This window comes from Oncorhynchus mykiss, chromosome 13 (assembly GCF_013265735.2).
Source record: "Oncorhynchus mykiss isolate Arlee chromosome 13, USDA_OmykA_1.1, whole genome shotgun sequence".
In the NCBI taxonomy this organism is placed as follows: domain Eukaryota; kingdom Metazoa; phylum Chordata; class Actinopteri; order Salmoniformes; family Salmonidae; genus Oncorhynchus; species Oncorhynchus mykiss.
Genome location: NC_048577.1, coordinates 47063290 through 47083450, shown reverse-complemented (window position 1 = coordinate 47083450; position 20161 = coordinate 47063290). Strand labels below are relative to the sequence as shown.

General features: G+C 45.1%; 1 protein-coding gene across 7 annotated transcripts in view; it reads left to right on the top strand.

Moving 5' to 3' along the window:
- Window positions 1–20161, top strand: part of LOC110485195 (RNA binding protein fox-1 homolog 3-like) — a 416432-nt gene that overhangs the window by 262484 nt on the left and 133787 nt on the right. For 5 of the 7 annotated variants that reach the window (XM_036941309.1, XM_036941310.1, XM_036941306.1 and 2 more), the window contains one exon: window positions 6802–6911. In XM_036941309.1, coding sequence (XP_036797204.1) covers window positions 6802–6911 — 110 coding nt within the window. Of the gene's footprint in view, window positions 1–6801; window positions 6912–17555; window positions 18172–20161 lie in introns of those variants that run through there. The other 2 variants (XM_036941312.1, XM_036941311.1) reach the window with 2 other exon arrangements.

The following is a 20161-nucleotide window of genomic DNA, read 5'->3' as shown; positions in this document are numbered from 1 at the left end:
GGTGAGGAATACATCTGGCATAATATTCACCACAGCTCAAGTAATTCAAACAGCCCTACTGGGCATTTCACCCAGATACTGGATCCAAAATGATAAAACAATGTCAGCGTTTGCAGACTCAATAACACTTAGAGGGATATAGGAAAACAAGTGTGCCATACATGGCAGAAAAGTCTGGCAGATTACAGGAGATTTTCTGGCCCTTGGGACTTCTCACTCAACTGATGTTGACAAAGCAGAGCCGATGTAGGTTGAGTGGGAAAAAATCTATTGGAAAGAGAAAGCATTCAAGTATGCAGGCCTGTATATGATAGCATTTGATATGTGCTCTTTGTGGGGGTTTTCTCGCTCCCCGTGCCAAGGGTTGTGTAGCCATAAATTATTCAACAGTCAAATCCAAAAATCTACTAAATAAAATAATTTGTTTCCCCAAACTGTACTCCACAAAAAGGTTGTTTATAACGATGGTAAACCACGTCTCTCAGTGCTGCTAGCAATCAATAGTCTGATGCAATCCTAAAGGCCCTTCATCATTACTCCATTCTACTGAGTGGACCAGTCCACCTTAACACAGGCTACAGTGGAGACATAGAGACATGTGTGCTGCATCTCCATCCACTGTTGTCTCTCCCAGTTCTCTCCAATTGCCAGGACCTCAACAATTCTTCTGTAGTTTTGAATAAAACATTTTTAAAAAGCTCCCAAAAATGTGAATGCTTGTCAAATATTTCATTCTCTATAGTTTCAATTTAATAGCTAATTTATTTATTGATTAATTTTATTGTTGGCTGCCAAGTAAATTCTTATCCTCAGATGACGAAGGGTGATGAAAATGAAGGTGATGACGTCAGTATTAGTTTTGAAGGCTACTAAATCAATAACAGTTCCAGTGCTGATGACACTGATGTCATCCACCGTCAGAGACTCTCCTCCTCCTCCTCCTCCTCCTCCTCCTCCTCCCCAGATCTAGTGCTCTTCATCAGCTGTGTCTGGGTCTTTGTCTGTGTCTGGGTCTGTGTCTGGGTCTGTTTCTGGGTCTGTGTCTGGGTCTGTGGCCCAGGCTTGTTATTAGTGCTATGAATCCCTTCCTTCCTGCCTGCAGCCAGATATGGCTGGTGCTGGTGCTACAGCCTTATTCATCTCCATACTGGAAGTCAATAGGCCTCTGCTCTAATGGGGAATGATTAAAGAGTAGAGGAGCCAGTAGAACTTACTCAGCGAAAGTTCAGAAAGTGCAGCCAGTCCGTGACTGAACATGGCTCCATTCATAATGCACAAGGACAGGAGAGGGGAGAATTGGAGAGGATGTGAGAGGAGAGGCGAGGAGAGGAGGGGAGGAGGGGAAAGGAGAGGAGGAGAGGAGTGGAGAAGGGGTGGGAAGAGAGGAGAATTGGTGAGAGGGGAGGAGGGGAGAGTAGAGCGGAGGAGGGGAGGGCAGAGGAGAAGGGGTGAGAGGAGAGGAGTGGAGAGGAGAGAACTGTAGAGGACTGGAGAGGAGAGAACTGTAGAGGACTGGAGAGGAGAGGATTGTAGAGGACGGGAGAGGAGAGGAGAGAAGAGAGTAGAGGACGGGAGAGGAGAGGATTGTAGAGGACGGGAGAGGAGAGTAGAGGAGAGAAGAGAGTAGAGGACGGGAGAGGAGAGGATTGTAGAGGACGGGAGAGGAGAGGAGAGGAGAGAAGAGAGTAGAGGACGGGAGAGGAGAGGATTGTAGAGGACGGGAGAGGAGAGGAGAGGAGAGAAGAGAGTAGAGGACGGGAGAGGAGAGGATTGTAGAGGACGGGAGAGGAGAGGAGAGAAGAGAGTAGAGGACGGGAGAGGAGAAAAGAGGAGGGGAGAGGAGATTAGAGGAGGGGAGAGGACAGGAGAGGAGAGGAGATTAGAGGAGGGGAGAGGAGAGGAGAGGAGAGGACAGGAGAGGAGAGCAAAGGGGAAGGAAAAGAAAAGGAGAGGAGATGGCTTTTACTGTAGCTGGAGCTATCTGAGGAGAACACGCTACAACTGGAGCCTCCCTCCCTCCGCTGGCCCTACCACCTCAATGTGACACAATAACTACATTAGCTCTGATCAAAGTTCATAGGCGCTATGCAAGCTATAATATATGCTGCCTATATATCTGCCTTTATTCGGTTTTCTTTTTTATATGTTATGGTATTAAAATAATTGTTCACTTTGAATGTAATGACTCATCTATTAACAGGGCTGGTGTTATGAGAGGAGGGATACCTCAGGGACCTCGTTCTTTCTTCCTACCGCTGGGTTCCTGGAGGAGGGAGGGAGGGAGGGTGGCGGGAGGCCTGTGGTACAGTTTAGTACGTAGGTAGGTTTCACTGTTAGGATCAGACCAGATCAGCCCTACAACAGGAGCCGACGTGGCAAATTTACATTTCTTTGAAGAAAATGGGACCTCTGTGTTGAGCAGCTAAAATGGCAGGCAGAAATAGAGAAAGAGATAGAAAGAGTCACACTGGCTGACTGACTGGCTGGCTGGCTGGCTGGCTATTCCAGCTGCACTGATTTACAAGTCTATCATCAAACTCTATGTCTACCATAACGCCTCTGACTTTCATGGGCAGGCTTTTCTTTTCTCCCTGGTTAGCTGCATTTTGCATATGTGGCGGCATATGTTGCACTCTCAGGAAACATTTGTTATGATTTAAGAGGACCCTGCAGCAGTGTATACTGCACCTGTCACTATCTGATTATTTTATAGCCTGTGCATTGTTCTCTGGCATTTAATTAGTAATTACATGGTAGCAATTTGCATTTTGTAATACTTATTTTATGTGATTGACATGAAAAAAAGGAAAACATATTTTGTTTAAAATTCTCCAATGCATTGCTTTTGATCTGAATCCAACTGTATTATTTTGGAGCAATTGTGTAGACAAGCCTATCTTATCTCAGCGTCAACCTATTTTAATGTAGAACAGGGAAAGCACTTTGGAGCAGAAATCTTCTTTCTTATTAAGTACTATTATCATTCTTTGAACATGTCCAGAGCAATGCCATCATACGTCATTAACACGGGAGGACTGTTTTATTACTCCAACGGATTCCATGCAAGGTTCATTCCCCACATTTTTCTGCATCCATGGGCATAGCTCAGGAAGGACATAATCCGGAATAAGAAGGCTCTGTGGACTACAGTGCAAACAGGATAAAGCAATGACAAATTCTGGACCTGAGGACTCACGGAGAGCACGGGAAAAGGAGATTAAGAGGAACACCATTGTTTACCTCCTCCAAGGTGCAGGGTACTTTGTTGTTTATAAATGTTGCTAGCTCTTATTGGTTACCTCGCAGGCTTTTGGAATGAGGAAGGGGGATAAGACTTGAGGAAGGACTCAGGAGGGGGTTCGATACAACTTTAATAATGCGTGGCAGGGGCTAAATGAGCCATTCTGCGCTACTCTAAGGCATCTCTGCCCCACCCATCCCCCCTCATGGTATCATGCCCTGAATTATTAAAAGTGTTGTTTGCCCTTATTGCATTGCAGCAATGTGCCTTGTCGCTAGAAACAAGGATCTCTGAGCTGCATCGCTCTGGAGCTCTGTGCTCCAGCTCCCCACCTTCATCTGCATTGTCAGGGGAGCACATGTGAGAGCAGTGGCCAGGGAAGGACACACACACACACACACACACACACACACACACACACACTCACTCACTCATAAGCAGATAAACACTGCACATTTGGTTCATTAAAATAAATCTCACCCAACACCTAAACTATTGCAAACACTTTTGACAATAATTGACAGATACATTTTATTTTATTTTTTACTTCATTCAATGCTTTGTATTGTGCTACAAATGACTACTACTACACTGCATGTACTGCTTATGGTTTGTAGTGAGAGGTACACATTTTTCTGGGATTTTCTTTAGGTCCTCATTTGGTGAAGTAAGCTACACATGGCTGATGCTGCTTGTAGTCTGACAGGAAAGTGTTGGGCTCCAAATCCCTCATCTTTCTGTGTGTGTGACTCTGAGATGAAAGGGGGAGTCGCATACCGATCCAGAGGAGGATCACGCCAGGCACACTCAGTCGAAGAGACGGCATCACTAACTTAATAAAACAACACCCACCACCCCATCACCATCACATCACCATCACATGTGCCTTGACCATTACGCTCTGTTAGAAGCTTCCTGTCAAATGCCCTGTTCTGATATGTAACAGAAACATATATAAAGATAGCGATGAAAAATGTCATTTGAAGGTCTGGATAATAACATTGTGGAGACCGACACCAATGATGTAGGAAGGATACAGGCTGCTACCCAACCCCTCCCTGCCTGCCCCCCCCCCCCCCCCCCCCCCCCACACACACACACCTCCTTCTCTACATTTTAATCACACAATTAATAATTAATCAGAGGTTGGCCTCGATAATGTTGAGTCTGCAGATAAGATAGAAGCACACAACTGCTGAGAGGACCTAACAGAAAAAAGACATGGGCACCAAACACAGAATATCAACTCTTTAACACAGACGGACCAATGACCACATGTCACCAGATTAAAGAATGACCACATGTCACCAGATTAAAGAATGACCACATGTCACCAGATTAAAGAATGACCACATGTCACCAGATTAAATAATGACCACATGTCACCAGATTAAAGAATGAACACATGTCACCAGATTAAAGAATGAACACATGTCACCAGATTAAAGAATGAACACGTCACCAGATTAAAGAATGAACACATGTCACCAGATTAAAGAATGACCACATGTCTCCAGATTAAAGAATGACCACGTGTCACCAGATTAAAGAATGACCACATGTCACCAGATTAAAGAATGACCACATGTCACCAGATTAAAGAATGACCACATGTCACCAGATTAAAGAATGACCACATGTCACCAGATTAAAGAATGACCACATGTCACCAGATTAAAGAATGACCACATGTCACCAGATTAAAGAATGACCACATGTCACCAGATTAAAGAATGACCACATGTCACCAGATTAAAGAATGACCACATGTCACCAGATTAAAGAATGAACACATGTTATTAAATGGAAGAAATGCTCCACATGCTCTTTTTAAATAGTGGTTCAACTATGAGTTGAAATCAAATGTTTTTTTTAGCACCTTGCTTTCTGGCTGCATTTCAGAGGCAGTTACAGAGAAGAATGTGACATAAACTGCCTCGAGCCTTCCTCTGTTTATGAATCTGTAGCTAGAGGGATACTGTATTGATTGCTTGATTGCTTGATTTTCCCTACGCTTTAAATTCCTCTGTAGTGAAGTGGTGTCAGAACTGAGGAGAGAGCCAACACTCAGTCACAGGACCACAATGTCGTCTTCTTTCTTCTCAGAGAAGTATTACATCATATTTCTGTACTCCAAAGGTATGACTGTAACCTGTGTTGGAGACTGAGGCAGTTAAAGGTTGACTGTAGTAATAAGGGCTACTGTCAGTAACAGTAACCCTTTATCTCATGCTGCATAGTGAAGTGCTATGTACTTATTTCCAATATGTCCACCCCATCCCCAGCCCACTGTATTTAGGAAGAACATGACTATGTATCAGAGGATGATAGAAGCACTTGTGCTGCTACTCGCTAGGGAAGGTCCCTCTCTTAATTAGCAGTCGGAGCTCATTGACGCTGCTCCCGGCCTGCAGTGCATCTCTCTCTCTCTCTCTCTCTCTCTCTCTCTCTCACAGACACACACTTGCACACACGCTCTTGAAAAAGAATAGGTGAAAAAAATTACGTGAACCCTGGATGGCAACAGCAAAGCAATCACAGCGTAGCAATGCCCCCCACGCCTGGCCCATTAATAACAGTAATACACACACCGCGCCCTAGCCACCTCCACCGCCAGCCGCCGAGAGCACCACTGACACTTTAATGGGCATTTTTTACTTTGGTTTTTAAATAATGCATGTGTTGCTTGTCAGCACTGCTTCCAGTTTCCCCCACCTCCCCTTTGCAGCATTCCTTTGTGCAGAAATTACAATGGAGACCTGCGTTCATCATACTTGGGGACGTGTAGTAGTGTGTGTGTAAATCATATGTTGTGGGGACCTTAGTGTTAGTGTGTGGGCTGGCTCCTCAGCTGCTGCAGTGGCCTAACTTAAGAGTGGTTCTCTCCTCTCCAGGCAGAAGCTCTTCATACACAGCAGCCGTGTCACTGTGGCCAGGGCTGGAGGCGGAGGGCTGAGGGCCGGGCTTACATGTCTCATACAGGGTTGCCAATGTTGTGGTCTGACTGTCCTCACATGGAGAGTGTGCTAATGGGGGTGGTAATGTGACTAAGGGGGGTGGAGGATGGAGGGAACGGGAGTTCGAGGGTCAAGGAGTTTGACTTCCTGTGTTGATGGAACAGGGACTAACCAGAGCTGTATGTAACATACAGTATGAGGCACTGTCATGGGTGGCTTTGTACAGACTTTCTCTGACAGATCTCTCCTTCAGCACACCTCTGATCGTTACACACTGATGTTATCACTGTAAGCATCTCATTAGGCTAGCTGGAGGTTCTATCATATGCAGTTGGAACACATGTACTTGTGCTATCGATTTCACAGCAGCTACATTTCCCTGTCCATCATAAACCTCTGAAATCAATATTCATAACAATCAATGTGGTGCTCTCTATTATATTTCTTATTTTTTTCTTTTATTTCAATTTCTGTGGCTGTGCAATGATTTCCTATGATTTAAATTTCCAATCTTGCTAATAAAGCCTAGTACATTGCTGGAGTGTAGTGTAGTCCATTTGAATGACTCTGTGTTTTCTCTCCTCTCTGTTTCTGTCCCTGTAGGAAACACGTTGTGTAAATCAGGAAGTATTGCTGTCTTCGGGAACGTGGTGTACAGCGGGCTGCTCAACGAGCACCTCTGGCATTTAGGAGTTCCCCTCTTCACGAGACTGGTAAGAGCAGCTCTGGCCCCTCACATCACACTTACTTCTCACACTTACCTCCATTTTGTACTGAGCGCCTCACGTGGCTCCGTGGTGCAGCGGAGACTTCAGGTGGATGAATCTCTGCCTGCAGTCTCTTGTGGCTGGGTTTGATGCCCCTACTGTTGACATCTTGTTATCTGAAGTTGTTATATGCTCCACGATATGAAAGTCCTGCACAGTAAGTTTTAAGTCAAGGAATCCCCACCACATCTAAGCCATTTGTTGTATTTCATTCTTTTGAAAGGCTTTGGTTCCTCTAAAGGTTTGAGCTGAAGCTAAGAAAGCCCCATGTGAGTACAAGTGAAGACGTCAACAAAGTCTTCTACATTCCTCTCTGGCCCTAGATACAGAGGTGAAGGCATATGTGGTTCTTCTTTTTCTCTGCCTTTCAGGTTCTTATAGAGAGAGAGAGTCTAGTTTCCTTTGGGAAAAGAGCATAACCAGCTAAATAATTAATGAAATGTAGTTTCATGCAGACAGCCTAAATGAAAATTACAAGATTATAATTAAGGGCTTGAGAGTACAAGTTGATACTTGGGTTAAGAATGAATGATAAGTATTTACCCTTTCTGTCAAAAGGACATTTCATGTTGGTTTAGACTTGGATATAATAGTACTTTGGAATCGGCTGATGTCAGTTGGCATACAGGCTTTCAGTAATGTCACACAGGGATAAGAAATGTTGACAAACTCAGGATGGGTAACTTGTTATATGTTATAAGTTAATTGATTTTCTGTTCATTTTCAACGTTATTATGTATCTTTACAATTGGATAGATCTATCATGCATCTGTCAGTTAAGAACCATGACTGTAAATGAATCGGCTTGTTTCTGTTACCAAAACGGCAGGAATCCAAAACTGTGGAAGTGAGGGATTCTAGAGCCATCCTCATGAGAGAACTATGAACCAAATATTGTGGCTCCAGGGCAAACACAATTGCTGGAGATCATTTTCTCTCCAAGTGTGTGTTTCCAACAGTTTGCTACACCATGTGTCCAATTGGCATCCTATAGTCTGTATGGGTGTGGTCCTATGTGGTCACCACAAGAAGTCAGCATGGTATGTAAAAGTTACAACAAGAAATTAGGGTACATAAAAAGGGTTGTTGTAGAAAAAAGGTTTACAGTATAGAAATATGTTTCCTGCAACTTTGCTGATAGGAATATCAAAATATGTCCAAAAAGTCAACTGAACGCACTCACAGACACAAAACACAAACACAACAATATAAACCAACACAAACACACCTACACCTACACTTCTACCTACACCTACACACACACACACACACACACACACACACACACACACACACACACACACACACACAGAGAGAGAGAGAGAGAGAGAGCACAGTAAATGATTCAGAGCATGGTGGCGTGTGCTGAGCTGAAGCCTTTGAAGGATGAGGAAGTGACAAAGACATCAAACAGCCTACCTGTCAGAGAGGTGGCTTTCACTTCCCTTTTAAAAGGGGTTTAATGCACTGAAAAGGTGTCTCTATTGTTCTTGGCCGATGGGGAGAAGGGGACAACACAACAGTTTCTCAGGGTCCACCAGTCACTGACAATAATACTGACGCTTCAGACTTTCAATTATCACTAACCGGTCAGTATTTATCCTACAAAATCTACACAGTTTCAGAATTTCACGAAGTATACTTATTTTACATGTTTTACAATTGTAGTATTGTTGCATTTACAACACCAGAAACTATTTGGAAGGCTTGCTCTCCTTTTTCTCTCACTCACTCACTCACTCACTCACTCACTCACTCACTCACTCACTCACTCACTCACACACACACACACACACACACACACACACACACACACACACACACACACACACACTCAAATCAAAGTGTATTTGTCACGTTGGCCGAATACAACAGGTGTACCTGTTACAGTGAAATGCTTACTTACAGGCTCTAACCAACAGTGCAGTTTTTAAGTAAAACAAAAGGTATTAGGTGAACAATAGAAAAGTAATGAAAAATAACAGTAGCGAGGCTATAACAGTAGAGAGGCTATATACAGTAGCGAGGCTATAACAGTAGAGAGGCTATATACAGTAGCGAGGCTATAACAGTAGCTAGCGAGGCTATAACAGTAGCGAGGCTATATACAGTAGGGAGGCTATAACAGTAGCGAGGCTATATACAGTAGCGAGGCTATAACAGTAGCGAGGCTATATACAGTAGCGAGGCTATAACAGTAGCGAGGCTATAACAGTAGCGAGGCTATAACAGTAGCGAGGCTATAACAGTAGCCAGGCTATATACAGTAGCGAGGCTATAACAGTAGCGAGGCTATAACAGTAGCGAGGCTATAACAGTAGCGAGGCTATAACAGTAGCGAGGCTATAACAGTAGCGAGGCTATAACAGTAGCCAGGCTATATACAGTAGCGAGGCTATAACAGCAGCGAGGCTATAACAGTAGCGAGGCTATATACAGTAGCGAGGCTATATACAGTAGCGAGGCTATATACAGTAGGGAGGCTATAACAGTAGCGAGGCTATATACAGTAGCGAGGCTATAACAGTAGCGAGGCTATATACAGTAGCGAGGCTATAACAGTAGCGAGGCTATAACAGTAGCGAGGCTATATACAGTAGCCAGGCTATATACAGTAGCGAGGCTATAACAGTAGCGAGGCTATATACCGTAGCGAGGCTATAACAGTAGCGAGGCTATAACAGTAGCGAGGCTATAAGAGTAGCGAGGCTATATACAGTAGCGAGGCTATATACAGTAGCGAGGCTATAACAGTAGCGAGGCTATGTACAGTAGCGAGGCTATATACAGTAGGGAGGCTATAACAGTAGCGAGGCTATATACAGTAGGGAGGCTATAACAGTAGCGAGGCTATATACAGTAGCGAGGCTATAACAGTAGCGAGGCTATATACAGTAGGGAGGCTATAACAGTAGCGAGGCTATAACAGTAGCGAGGCTATATACAGTAGCGAGGCTATAACAGTAGCGAGGCTATAACAGTAGCGAGGCTATAACAGTAGCCAGGCTATATACAGTAGCGAGGCTATAACAGTAGCGAGGCTATAACAGTAGCGAGGCTATATACAGTAGCGAGGCTATATACAGTAGGGAGGCTATAAGAGTAGCGAGGCTATATACAGTAGGGAGGCTATAACAGTAGCGAGGCTATATACAGTAGCGAGGCTATAACAGTAGCGAGGCTATATACAGTAGGGAGGCTATAACAGTAGCGAGACTATAACAGTAGCGAGGCTATATACAGTAGCGAGGCTCTAACAGTAGCGAGGCTATAACAGTAGCGAGGCTATAACAGTAGCCAGGCTATATACAGTAGCGAGGCTATAACAGTAGCGAGGCTATAACAGTAGCGAGGCTATATACAGTAGCGAGGCTATAACAGTAGCTAGGCTATATACAATAGCGAGGCTATATACAGTAGGGAGGCTATAACAGTAGCGAGGCTATATACAGTAGCGAGGCTATAACAGTAGCGAGGCTATATACAGTAGCGAGGCTATAACAGTAGCGAGGCTATATACAGTAGCGAGGCTATAACAGTAGCGAGGCTATAACAGTAGTGAGGCTATATACAGTAGCGAGGCTATAACAGTAGCGAGGCTATATACAGTAGCGAGGCTATAACAGTAGCAAGGCTATATACAGTAGCGAGACTATAACAGTAGTCTATATATACAGTAGCGAGGCTATAACAGTAGCGAGGCTATATACAGTAGCGAGGCTATAACAGTAGCGAGGCTATATACAGTAGCGAGGCTATAACAGTAGCGAGGCTATAACAGTAGCGAGGCTATATACAGTAGCGAGGCTATAACAGTAGCGAGGCTATATACAGTAGTGAGGCTATAACAGTAGCAAGGCTATATACAGTAGCGAGACTATAACAGTAGCGAGGCTATAACAGTAGCGAGGCTATATACAGTAGCGAGGCTATAACAGTAGCGAGGCTATAACAGTAGCGAGGCTATAACAGTAGCGAGGCTATATACAGTAGCGGGGCTAAAACAGTAGCGAGGCTATATACAGTAGCGAGACTATAACAGTAGCGAGGCTATATACAGTAGTCAGGCTATATACAGTAGCGAGGCTATAACAGTAGCGAGGCTATAACAGTAGCGAGGCTATAATAGTAGCGTGGCTATAACAGTAGCGAGGCTATAACAGTAGCGAGGCTATATACAGTAGCCAGGCTATAACAGTAGCGAGGCTATATACAGTAGCGAGGCTATAACAGTAGCGAGACTATAACAGTAGCGAGGCTATATACAGTAGCGAGGCTATATACAGTAGGGAGGCTATAACAGTAGCGAGGCTATATACAGTAGCGAGGCTATATACAGTAGGGAGGCTAAATACAGTAGCGAGTCTATAACAGTAGCGAGGCTATAACAGTAGCGAGGCTATATACAGTAGGGAGGCTATAACAGTAGCGAGGCTATATACAGTAGCGAGACTATATACAGTAGGGAGGCTATAACAGTAGCGAGGCTATATACAGTAGCGAGGCTATATACAGTAGGGAGGCTATATACAGTAGCGAGGCTATATACAGTAGCGAGGCTAAAACAGTAGCGAGGCTATATACAGTAGCGAGGCTATAACAGTAGCGAGGCTATAACAGTAGCGAGGCTATATACAGTAGCGAGGTTATAACAGTAGCGAGGCTATAACAGTAGCGAGGTTATATACAGTAGGGAGGCTATATACAGTAGCGAGACTATAACAGTAGCGAGGCTATATACAGTAGCGAGGCTATAACAGTAGCGAGGCTATACACAGTAGCGAGGTTATAACAGTAGCGAGGCTATAACAGTAGCGAGGTTATATACAGTAGCGAGGCTATATACAGTAGCGAGGCTATATACAGTAGCGAGGCTATAACAGTAGCGAGGCTATATACAGTAGCGAGGCTATAACAGTAGCGATGCTATATACAGGCACCGGTTAGTCGGGCTGATTGAGGTAATATGTACATGTAGGTATGGTTAAAGTGACTATGCATATATGATAAACAGAGAGTAGCAGCAGCATAAAAGAGGGGTTGGCGGGTGGTGGGTGGCGGGACACAATGCCGATAGTTCGGGTAGCCAATCTGCGGGGGCACTGGTTAGTTGGGCTATTGAGGTAGTACGTACATTAATGTATAGTTAAAGTGACTATGCATACATGATAAACAGAGAGTAACAGCAGCGTAAAAGAGGGGTTGGGGGGGCGGCACACAATGCAAATAGTCCGGGTAACCATTTGATTACCTGTTCAGGAGTCTTATGGCTTGGGGGTAGAAACTGTTGAGAAGCCTTTTGGTCCTAGACTTGGCGCTCCGGTACCGCTTGCCATGCGGTAGTAGAGAGAACACTCTTTGACTGGGGTGCCTGGGGTCTTTGACAAGTTTTAGGGCCTTCCTCTGACACCTGGTGTAGAGGTCCTGGATAGCAAATAACTTAGTTCCAGTGATGTACTGGGCCGTACACACTACCCTCTGTAGTGCCTTGCAGTCGGAGGCCTTGCAGTTGCCATACCAGGCAGTGATGCAACCATGTTGCAGCTGTAGAACCTTTTGAGGATCTGAGGACCCATGCCAAATACTATTCCTGAGGGGAATAGGCTTTGTCGTGCCCTCTTCATGGCTGTCTTGGTGTGTTTGGACCATTCTAGTTTGTTGATGATGTGGACACCAAGGAACTTGAAGCTCTCAACCTGCTCCACTACAGCCTCGTCGATGAGAATGGGTTTGTGCTCGCACCTCCTTTTCCTGTAGTCCACAATCATTGCCTTTGTGTTGGTTACGTTGAGGGATAGGTTGTTATTCTGGCACCACCCGGCCAGGTCTCTGACCTCCTCCCTATAGGCTGTCTCGTCATTGTCGGTGATCAGGCCTACCACTGTTGTGTCATCTGCAAACTTAATGATGGTGTTGGAGTCGTGCCTGGCCACGCAGTCATGGGTGAACAGGGAGAATAGGAGGGGACTGAGCACGAACCCCTGAGGGGCTCTAGTGTTGAGGATCAGCGTGCCAGATGTGTTGCCACCTACCCTCACCACCTGGGGGCGGCCCATCAGGAAGTCCAGGATCCAGTTGCAGAGGGAGGTGTTTAGTCCCAGGATCCTTAGCTTAGTGATGAGCTTTGAGGGTACTATGGTGTTGAACGCTGAGCTGTAGTCAATGAACATCATTCTCACATAGGTGTTCCTTTTGTCCAGGTGGGAAAGGGCAGATGGGAGTGCAATAGAGATTTAATCATCTGTGGATCTGTTTGGGTGGTATGCAAATTGCAATAGAGATTGCATCATCTATGGATCTGTTTGGGTGGTATGCAAATTGGAGTGGGTCTAGGGTTTCTGGGATGATGGTGTTGATGTGATCTATTACCAGCCTTTCAAAGCACTTCATGGCTATGGATGTGAGTGCTACAGGTCTGTAGTCATTTAGGCAGGTTGTCTTAGTTTTCTTGGGCACAGGGACTATGGAGGTCTGCATGAAACATATTGGTATTACGGACTTGGTCAGCACTTGCCCGGCGCACACGTCCTGGTAATCCATCAGGCCGTCTGTTTAAAGGTCTTACTCACGTCGGCTACGGAGAGCGTGATTACACAGTCATCCAGAGCAGCTAATGCTCTCATGCATGCCTTAGTGTTGCTTGCCTCGAAGCGAGCATAGAAGTGATTTAGCTCATCTGGTAGGCTTGTGTCACTGGGCTGCTCGCGGCTGTGCTTCCCTTTGTCGCCTGTAATAGTTTGCAAGCCCTGCCTCATAAGACGAGCGTCGGAGCCGGTGTATTACGATTCAATCTTAGCCCTGTATTGACGCTTTGCCTGTTTGATGGTCCGTCGGAGGACATAGCAGGATTTCTTATAAGCTTCCGGGTTAGAGTCCCGCACCTTGAAAGCGGCAGCTCTACCCTTTAGCTTAGTGGGAATGTTGCCTGTAATCTATGGCTTCTGGTTGGGGTATGTACGTACAGTCACTGTGGGGATGACGTCCTCGATGCACTTATTGATAAAGCCAGTGACTGATGTGGTGTACTCAATGCCAACTGAAGAATCCCGGTACATGTTCCAGTCTGTGAAAGCAAAACAGTCTTGTAGTTTAGCATCTGCTTCATTTGACCACTTTTTTATAGACCGAGTCACTGGTGCTTCCTGCTTTAATTTTTGCTTGTAAGCAGGAATCAGGAGGATAGAATTGTGGTCAGATTTACCAAATGGAGGGTGAGGGAGAGCTTTGTATGCGTCTCTGTGTGTGGAGTACAGGTGATCTAGAATTGTTTCCCCTCTGGTTGCACATTTAACATGCTCATAGAAATGAGGTAGAACTGATTTAAGTTTCCCTGCATTAAAGTCTTTAGCCGCTAGGAGCGCCACCTCTGGGTGAATGGGTTCCTGTTTAATTATTTCCTTATACAACTGACTGAGTGCAGTCTTAGTGCCAGCATCTGTCTGTGGTGGAAAATAAATACTAAAAGTATAGATGAAAACTCCTAATTACACAGCCCCTGTTGCTGAACACTACCAAGATGCCACGTGAACACTGCATTATTAACATCAGACTATACAGTACAGTCTGTGTGTGTTGCTGTGTTTGGTGAACTCAATGTATGTGTACTGTATGTGTCTGTTTGATGTTGGGTATTTTCTTTCTTTCATTTTGAAAGACTAGTTCATATATTGGGATTGACAATATGTTTTGCAGCAATTGGAATGTAGAGCACTGACGTTTTTCAGAGAATTTCAGGACATGCCACTTTTAAAGTATATTTCCTTAAAATCCTTCTTTCTGCGGTGGCCTATTTCCCCATCGCTAAAACCTTTGAGGATGTTTCCACCTGTTCAGAAGTCTTAGTTATGAGTCTGATCCTCCTCATATAGAAATATCAATATCTACCTGTGAATAAAGTACATCTGTGGATCCTTACCAGCTGTTCTTGAAACGCTTTAAAGTGAAGTGTCATTAGAGACAGTCCTTCTACGAGACACAGGATGGAGAATCCTTTCTTCCTGTCTTTGGGTCAACCAGCACAAAGCCCATTAGTTGAAGCAGCTGAGACCAGCCACCATAGACTAATAGAGAAATGGGGCTGGGGTGAGAGAACCATGTCTAGTATATACCAAGACCCTTAAGACCCCGTCCTCAAGGCAGGGGCCTGGGCTGAGTGCTCAGAGGACCGTAGCTCAATGCTCTCACTGTAAAGATGAGAAGAACAGGGCATGGTCCAACAGCAGATACGGGGATATTCCTGCTAACAAGCACTAGGATTACCATGAAATATTAAAGGAAAACTCCACTCAAAACTATTTTTTGGTATTTTTTCATTGGTCCGCTGTTGATACAGTCCCACAGTATATTGCATGTCAGCCAGCAGTCAAGTGTTCAAGATATTGGACTTTCAAGAAACAAAGTGTCACTTGCCACATCATCATGGCGATGTGCTTTTGCATCATCTGTAGCAACAGTGGACTAATGAAAAAAATACCAAAAGACAATTGGGTGTATTTTTCCTATAAAAGGGGGGAGATCCTGAGCTGAGCTGAGGGTGGCCATTGTAGGGCTGAATAAAGTGCATTTAAGTCCTTTACTTCCTTCTTTCTCTCTGAAAGCTTTAGGCTCTTGGCTCCATAATGGACATCTGAGTCCCCTGGGGGAGTCTAGACGTTGGTGGGAAATCTAAATGGGCGGGAAAGCCACTAGCATCCTGGTAAACACTATATAGGATGGAAAAATGGAGCTGGTGAGAGAATAGAAGTAGGAGAGTAGGAGGAGAAAAACAACATGTCTCGGCCCAGACGCTCCATCTTCTTCCCAATTCCCTTTCTGTTTCCATTTTCATGGGTAATTGAGGGCTGGAGATCCCTGGAAAGGAGACATGGGGATTATTTGATGCTAAAATGCCTTCAAATTCTCATCTTATTTTCTCCATTCTACCTTTTTTCTAATCCCTAAAACCCCAAGTGCCCTGCGTATTAGCTTCAGTCCGTGATGCACTCTCTCTCCCCCTCTGCCTGTCTCTTTCCCCCTCCTCCTTCCCTCCATCTTTCTCTGTCTCTCCTTTTGCTCCATCCCTTTCTCTCTTTGCTCCTTCTCTCTCTCTCTCCTTCCCCTCAGTTATTTATGAGGAGGACTTGAAATAGACTTCAGTATTTGATAAAAGCGTGATCCTTAATCCGAGTTGCCTGAGAAGTGCATTTCATTTTTATTTCCCATCAGAGATTGATGGAGGAGTGGGGGCGCTTACCCACTGTGATTGCTAATGTAAATCCATTGAGTCTGGTGGACATGTAAAAAAGATATGGATGACTTGTATGTTAATACCCACAATAATAGATTGTGTGTACACAGTGCTGGAGAGGTTCTCTTGTGATCTAGCAATAACAAAAGAACAAAGTAGTGAGAAATGCATTACTTATGCATGAGCTATATTTGACTGAATATTTGGAGTTCCTAAAATAACCGTCTGGTGTTTTACATTTCAACGATCAATTCCTCATTTTTAAAAGAAAACAAAAGGGGTAAGAAAAAAAAACAGTTGATAAATTTAAGATGACAGTAATGCCATATGAACGAGGCCCCTTGTGTACACAATTCGCTCAGAGCCAGCTGCAAACTGCAAATTTAACTCAGCCTCCTTATGTGGCAATTACTGATGGGTAACATAACCTGAATATATCTCTTCTGTTCATTACCACAATGTTCTCTATGGCTGGCAAATGTTCTTTAGGATCCTACAACAAATTAGCTCATCCCCCAGGACGTATTTTATTGGATGATCCAGCAGTGGAGGAAGCCGCAGAAACACTCCAGCTCTCCGCAGTCTGCCCTGGTTGCCACAGGGTTAATATTAAAAGCGTTAGCGCCCAGTCGTGTATTGATGATATGTTTAGAAATTTGCTGAGGCAGGCTCATTGTTACAATGCTGTCTAAAAGATAGGCGAGCCTCCTCCCTCCCTTCCCTCCCCTTAACAGCCGCCAGATGGAGAACACACAAAAGCGTGTCTCTCGGCACCCACACCCACAGCACAGAGCTTCATTCTCACCCCTAACCAAATTCTTCTTTCATATGCCATACCTACTGCATATGACTACCCCAACTACAATTTGGTCCATCTGAACCCCCTTGGTTTTTCTTGACCACTCTATTTCTGGTTGATCCTATAGCTGAAACAAGATACACACACACACACACACACACACACACACACACACACAACCTTTGCAGAAAAGTAGAAAAGAGTGAGAACAAGCTGATGCTCCTAGTTCCCCTTGGCATACTTTCAGTACATTCAGTCTTTATTGGTGCTCCCTGCAGTGTTTTCTCTCTGCTCCTCATACAGCTGAAGCTGCCATAACTTAAGTACATCGTCTCAGTCAGTCAGAAAGTGAAAAGAGGAGAGTGATCTTCTCACTCCCGCCTCAGATAGCCTGCCACCATCAATAGCATCATCATCAACAGAAAACCCTCTCCCCCCCCCCCCCCCCTGCCGCTCTATCCATCACCAGCCCCCCACCAACCCCCACCACCTCCATCCCCCACCCTGGGATGCTGAATTTTACAGTACCGTCTGTGAGATCCCGATTTGTTCGGCGCGCAGTACAGCACCCCTCTATGCAGAGGAACACGGCTCCAGTGGAGGAATGCTGGAGGCAGCTGTCAGGCGCAGGCTGCTCCTGCTGTAGTTGAGCCTCCGCGCTGTACTGACTGATTCCACATTCACCAATAAGAGACAGCACAAGCCAAAGAGTGAGAGAAAATCGAGTGGTGGAGGGAGTAGAGAGAGAGCAAGGGAGAGAGAGAGCAGGATAGAGTGAGAGAAGGAGAGAGAGAGAGAGAGAGAGAGAGAGAGAAAGTGAGTGAGTGGCGTGGAGAGGCAAGAGTGTCAAAAGAAAAGGGTTAGAACACCTCCCAAGCTTTCCTCTCTCTCTGTCTGCTTCTTCTCTGTGAGGCTGAAAGAAGAGGAAAAAGGCGGCTTGTGAAAATTGAAGGGCAGAGGAAGAAGAGAAGAGGGGAAAGCTAGTCGAGCCCCATTGAACAGTTGAGAGGGAGGGCTGCCCCAGTGGAAGAGGGACCAGTAAAGCACTCGTTCCAAACGGTCGGACTCGCTTCTCTTCCTGACGCTCAAACTGGCTGGACTTGTCCCGCTGCTCAACCCCACACTCTCCGCCGTGCCTGCACCTCACCTGTCCCACATCCGAAATGATGATGTATTTTTGGGTGAGTACTGTACCACAGAGTTGCTCTCTTTTTGTTGACCTTTGTGTTGCCTCGAACTGCAGTTCAGAGATGCCTGCTCAGAGATGTGTGTGTGTGTGTGTGTGTGTGTGTGTGTGTGTGTGTGTGTGTGTGTGTGTGTGTGTGTGTGTGTGTGTGTGTGTGTGTGTTAGGAACATTGCAAAACTACCCGGTCGGTGGTGATTTCATTAGTGCAGTTTTGTCGCAGTTGGTCAAATTGTGTTTGCACACGTCTACAATTGTTCCATTTCTCTTCAGTTGTGGTCGGGGTGTGTGTCACACCTCCCAAATGCATGAACAGAGCTGATGATTATTCAACTTTCATGTGTTGTTTTATTGATGGGAGAGCACTGGGTTGTTTAACCATATTCTGTAGAAGCCTGCCACTTACCTCCCTTTTCACCTGAGATTTATTCAACCTCCTCACCAAAGATTTATTTAACTGGATATTATTTTCACCTTACCATATTTCTCCCTCCGTTCACATTCTGCAGACATAGTTAACAATTAAACCAACCGGCATGTATGGACCATTTGAAGCTATATCTGTTTTTTTTGACCAGTTCCTCAAACTGTTGCTGCTACACTTTCTGGGGCCACATTTTGGATTCTCTGTTTATGGATGTCTTGTTTGAACGTATTTTAAAGGGGTTTTATTTCCCATTTTATCACCCATAGCTTAGTCCTTTTCATTCCACTCCAAAACATTTTGACCATAAATAAGTTGTGTAAAACATACAGTAAGAGTGTGTACAGTGCTTTATCCAGAGGTGCTAATTAATTGTGTATGAGATCATTGGTAATTAGTCAGATCAGTTGTGTCTGCTGTGTGGTTTTCCATTCCCTCCCCACCACAACCATCCCCACTCAATACCCTCTGTTATTCCTCCCTTCTATGTTGAGATGTCTACAGTAATGCAGATTGCAGCTCTTTGCAATCCATATTAATTTACAGACATACATTTTTTCAGTGAGGGGAGAATTGGCTGTGGAGGAAGATAGTCGACTCTACCAGCCTCCAGTTCAGTCCATTCTGAGCCTCAGAATTATTTGTTATTTTCCATTAAAGCAACAGCCAAGTGTATGAATAATACAGAATGTTATATATCAAAAACATGACATAAAGTGGAGCCCTAGCTGCTCCCCTACTCCCTCTATAGTACTGCAGTTTAGGCAGAGTAAAACTGTCCGACACAGGCCTACCCAGCAGTCAAAGCAATGAAGTGTTCCTGTGAGGTGCTACGTGCTAACAGGGGTTTGATGCTAATTGGGAAAGGCATCTCCATGTCTTTGAGCGAGCAGGCCTCTTTGAAGGTGTGTGTGTGCCACGGGGCTCCTTCGCTCAATCTAGCCTGACTACTCCTCCTCTTTCATCGCCACATCTCAGCCATTCCCTTCCTGTGCCACACAGCTGCATGCTGGGAGAAGTTGCGGCTTGGTCATGGACAGTGTGGCACAGAGGGGGCCTGGCTGGCACTCCTGGAATCTTTATCTAACCCAGTTAATTTGGGAGAAGATTTACACAATGCTGTGGTGTGTGTTGTTGTCGCCCAGCATTTAGTTACTGTGGCAGGGGAGGGAGGAAGGGAGCGTCTCTCTCCCATTTGAGGTGCAGGTGTTGAGCATTACCTGTCGTCCCTCCGGAGGACTGTCAGCACTGGATCAGTCTGGGGAACCTGTGAGCTCCCCTCATTAGAATATTTATTCACCAAGCAGATGTTCTTATCCGGGGCAATTACCTTTGGCTTACATTTCCCTGCTGCCCCCTGATATAGATGAATGTGGATCCAAAGACAGGCCCTGGTTATGCAGCATACTCCTGGGTACCACTCACCACCATCTCCTCCTCCTCCCAGAAGTAAATCTCCAAACAGCAACAGACCGTCTGGTCAGTGTTAGTTACTGCCCTCATCTCCCCAACCACCACCTCCACCTCTGTCACTACAGTTGGAGCAAACCGGAATAATCCAAG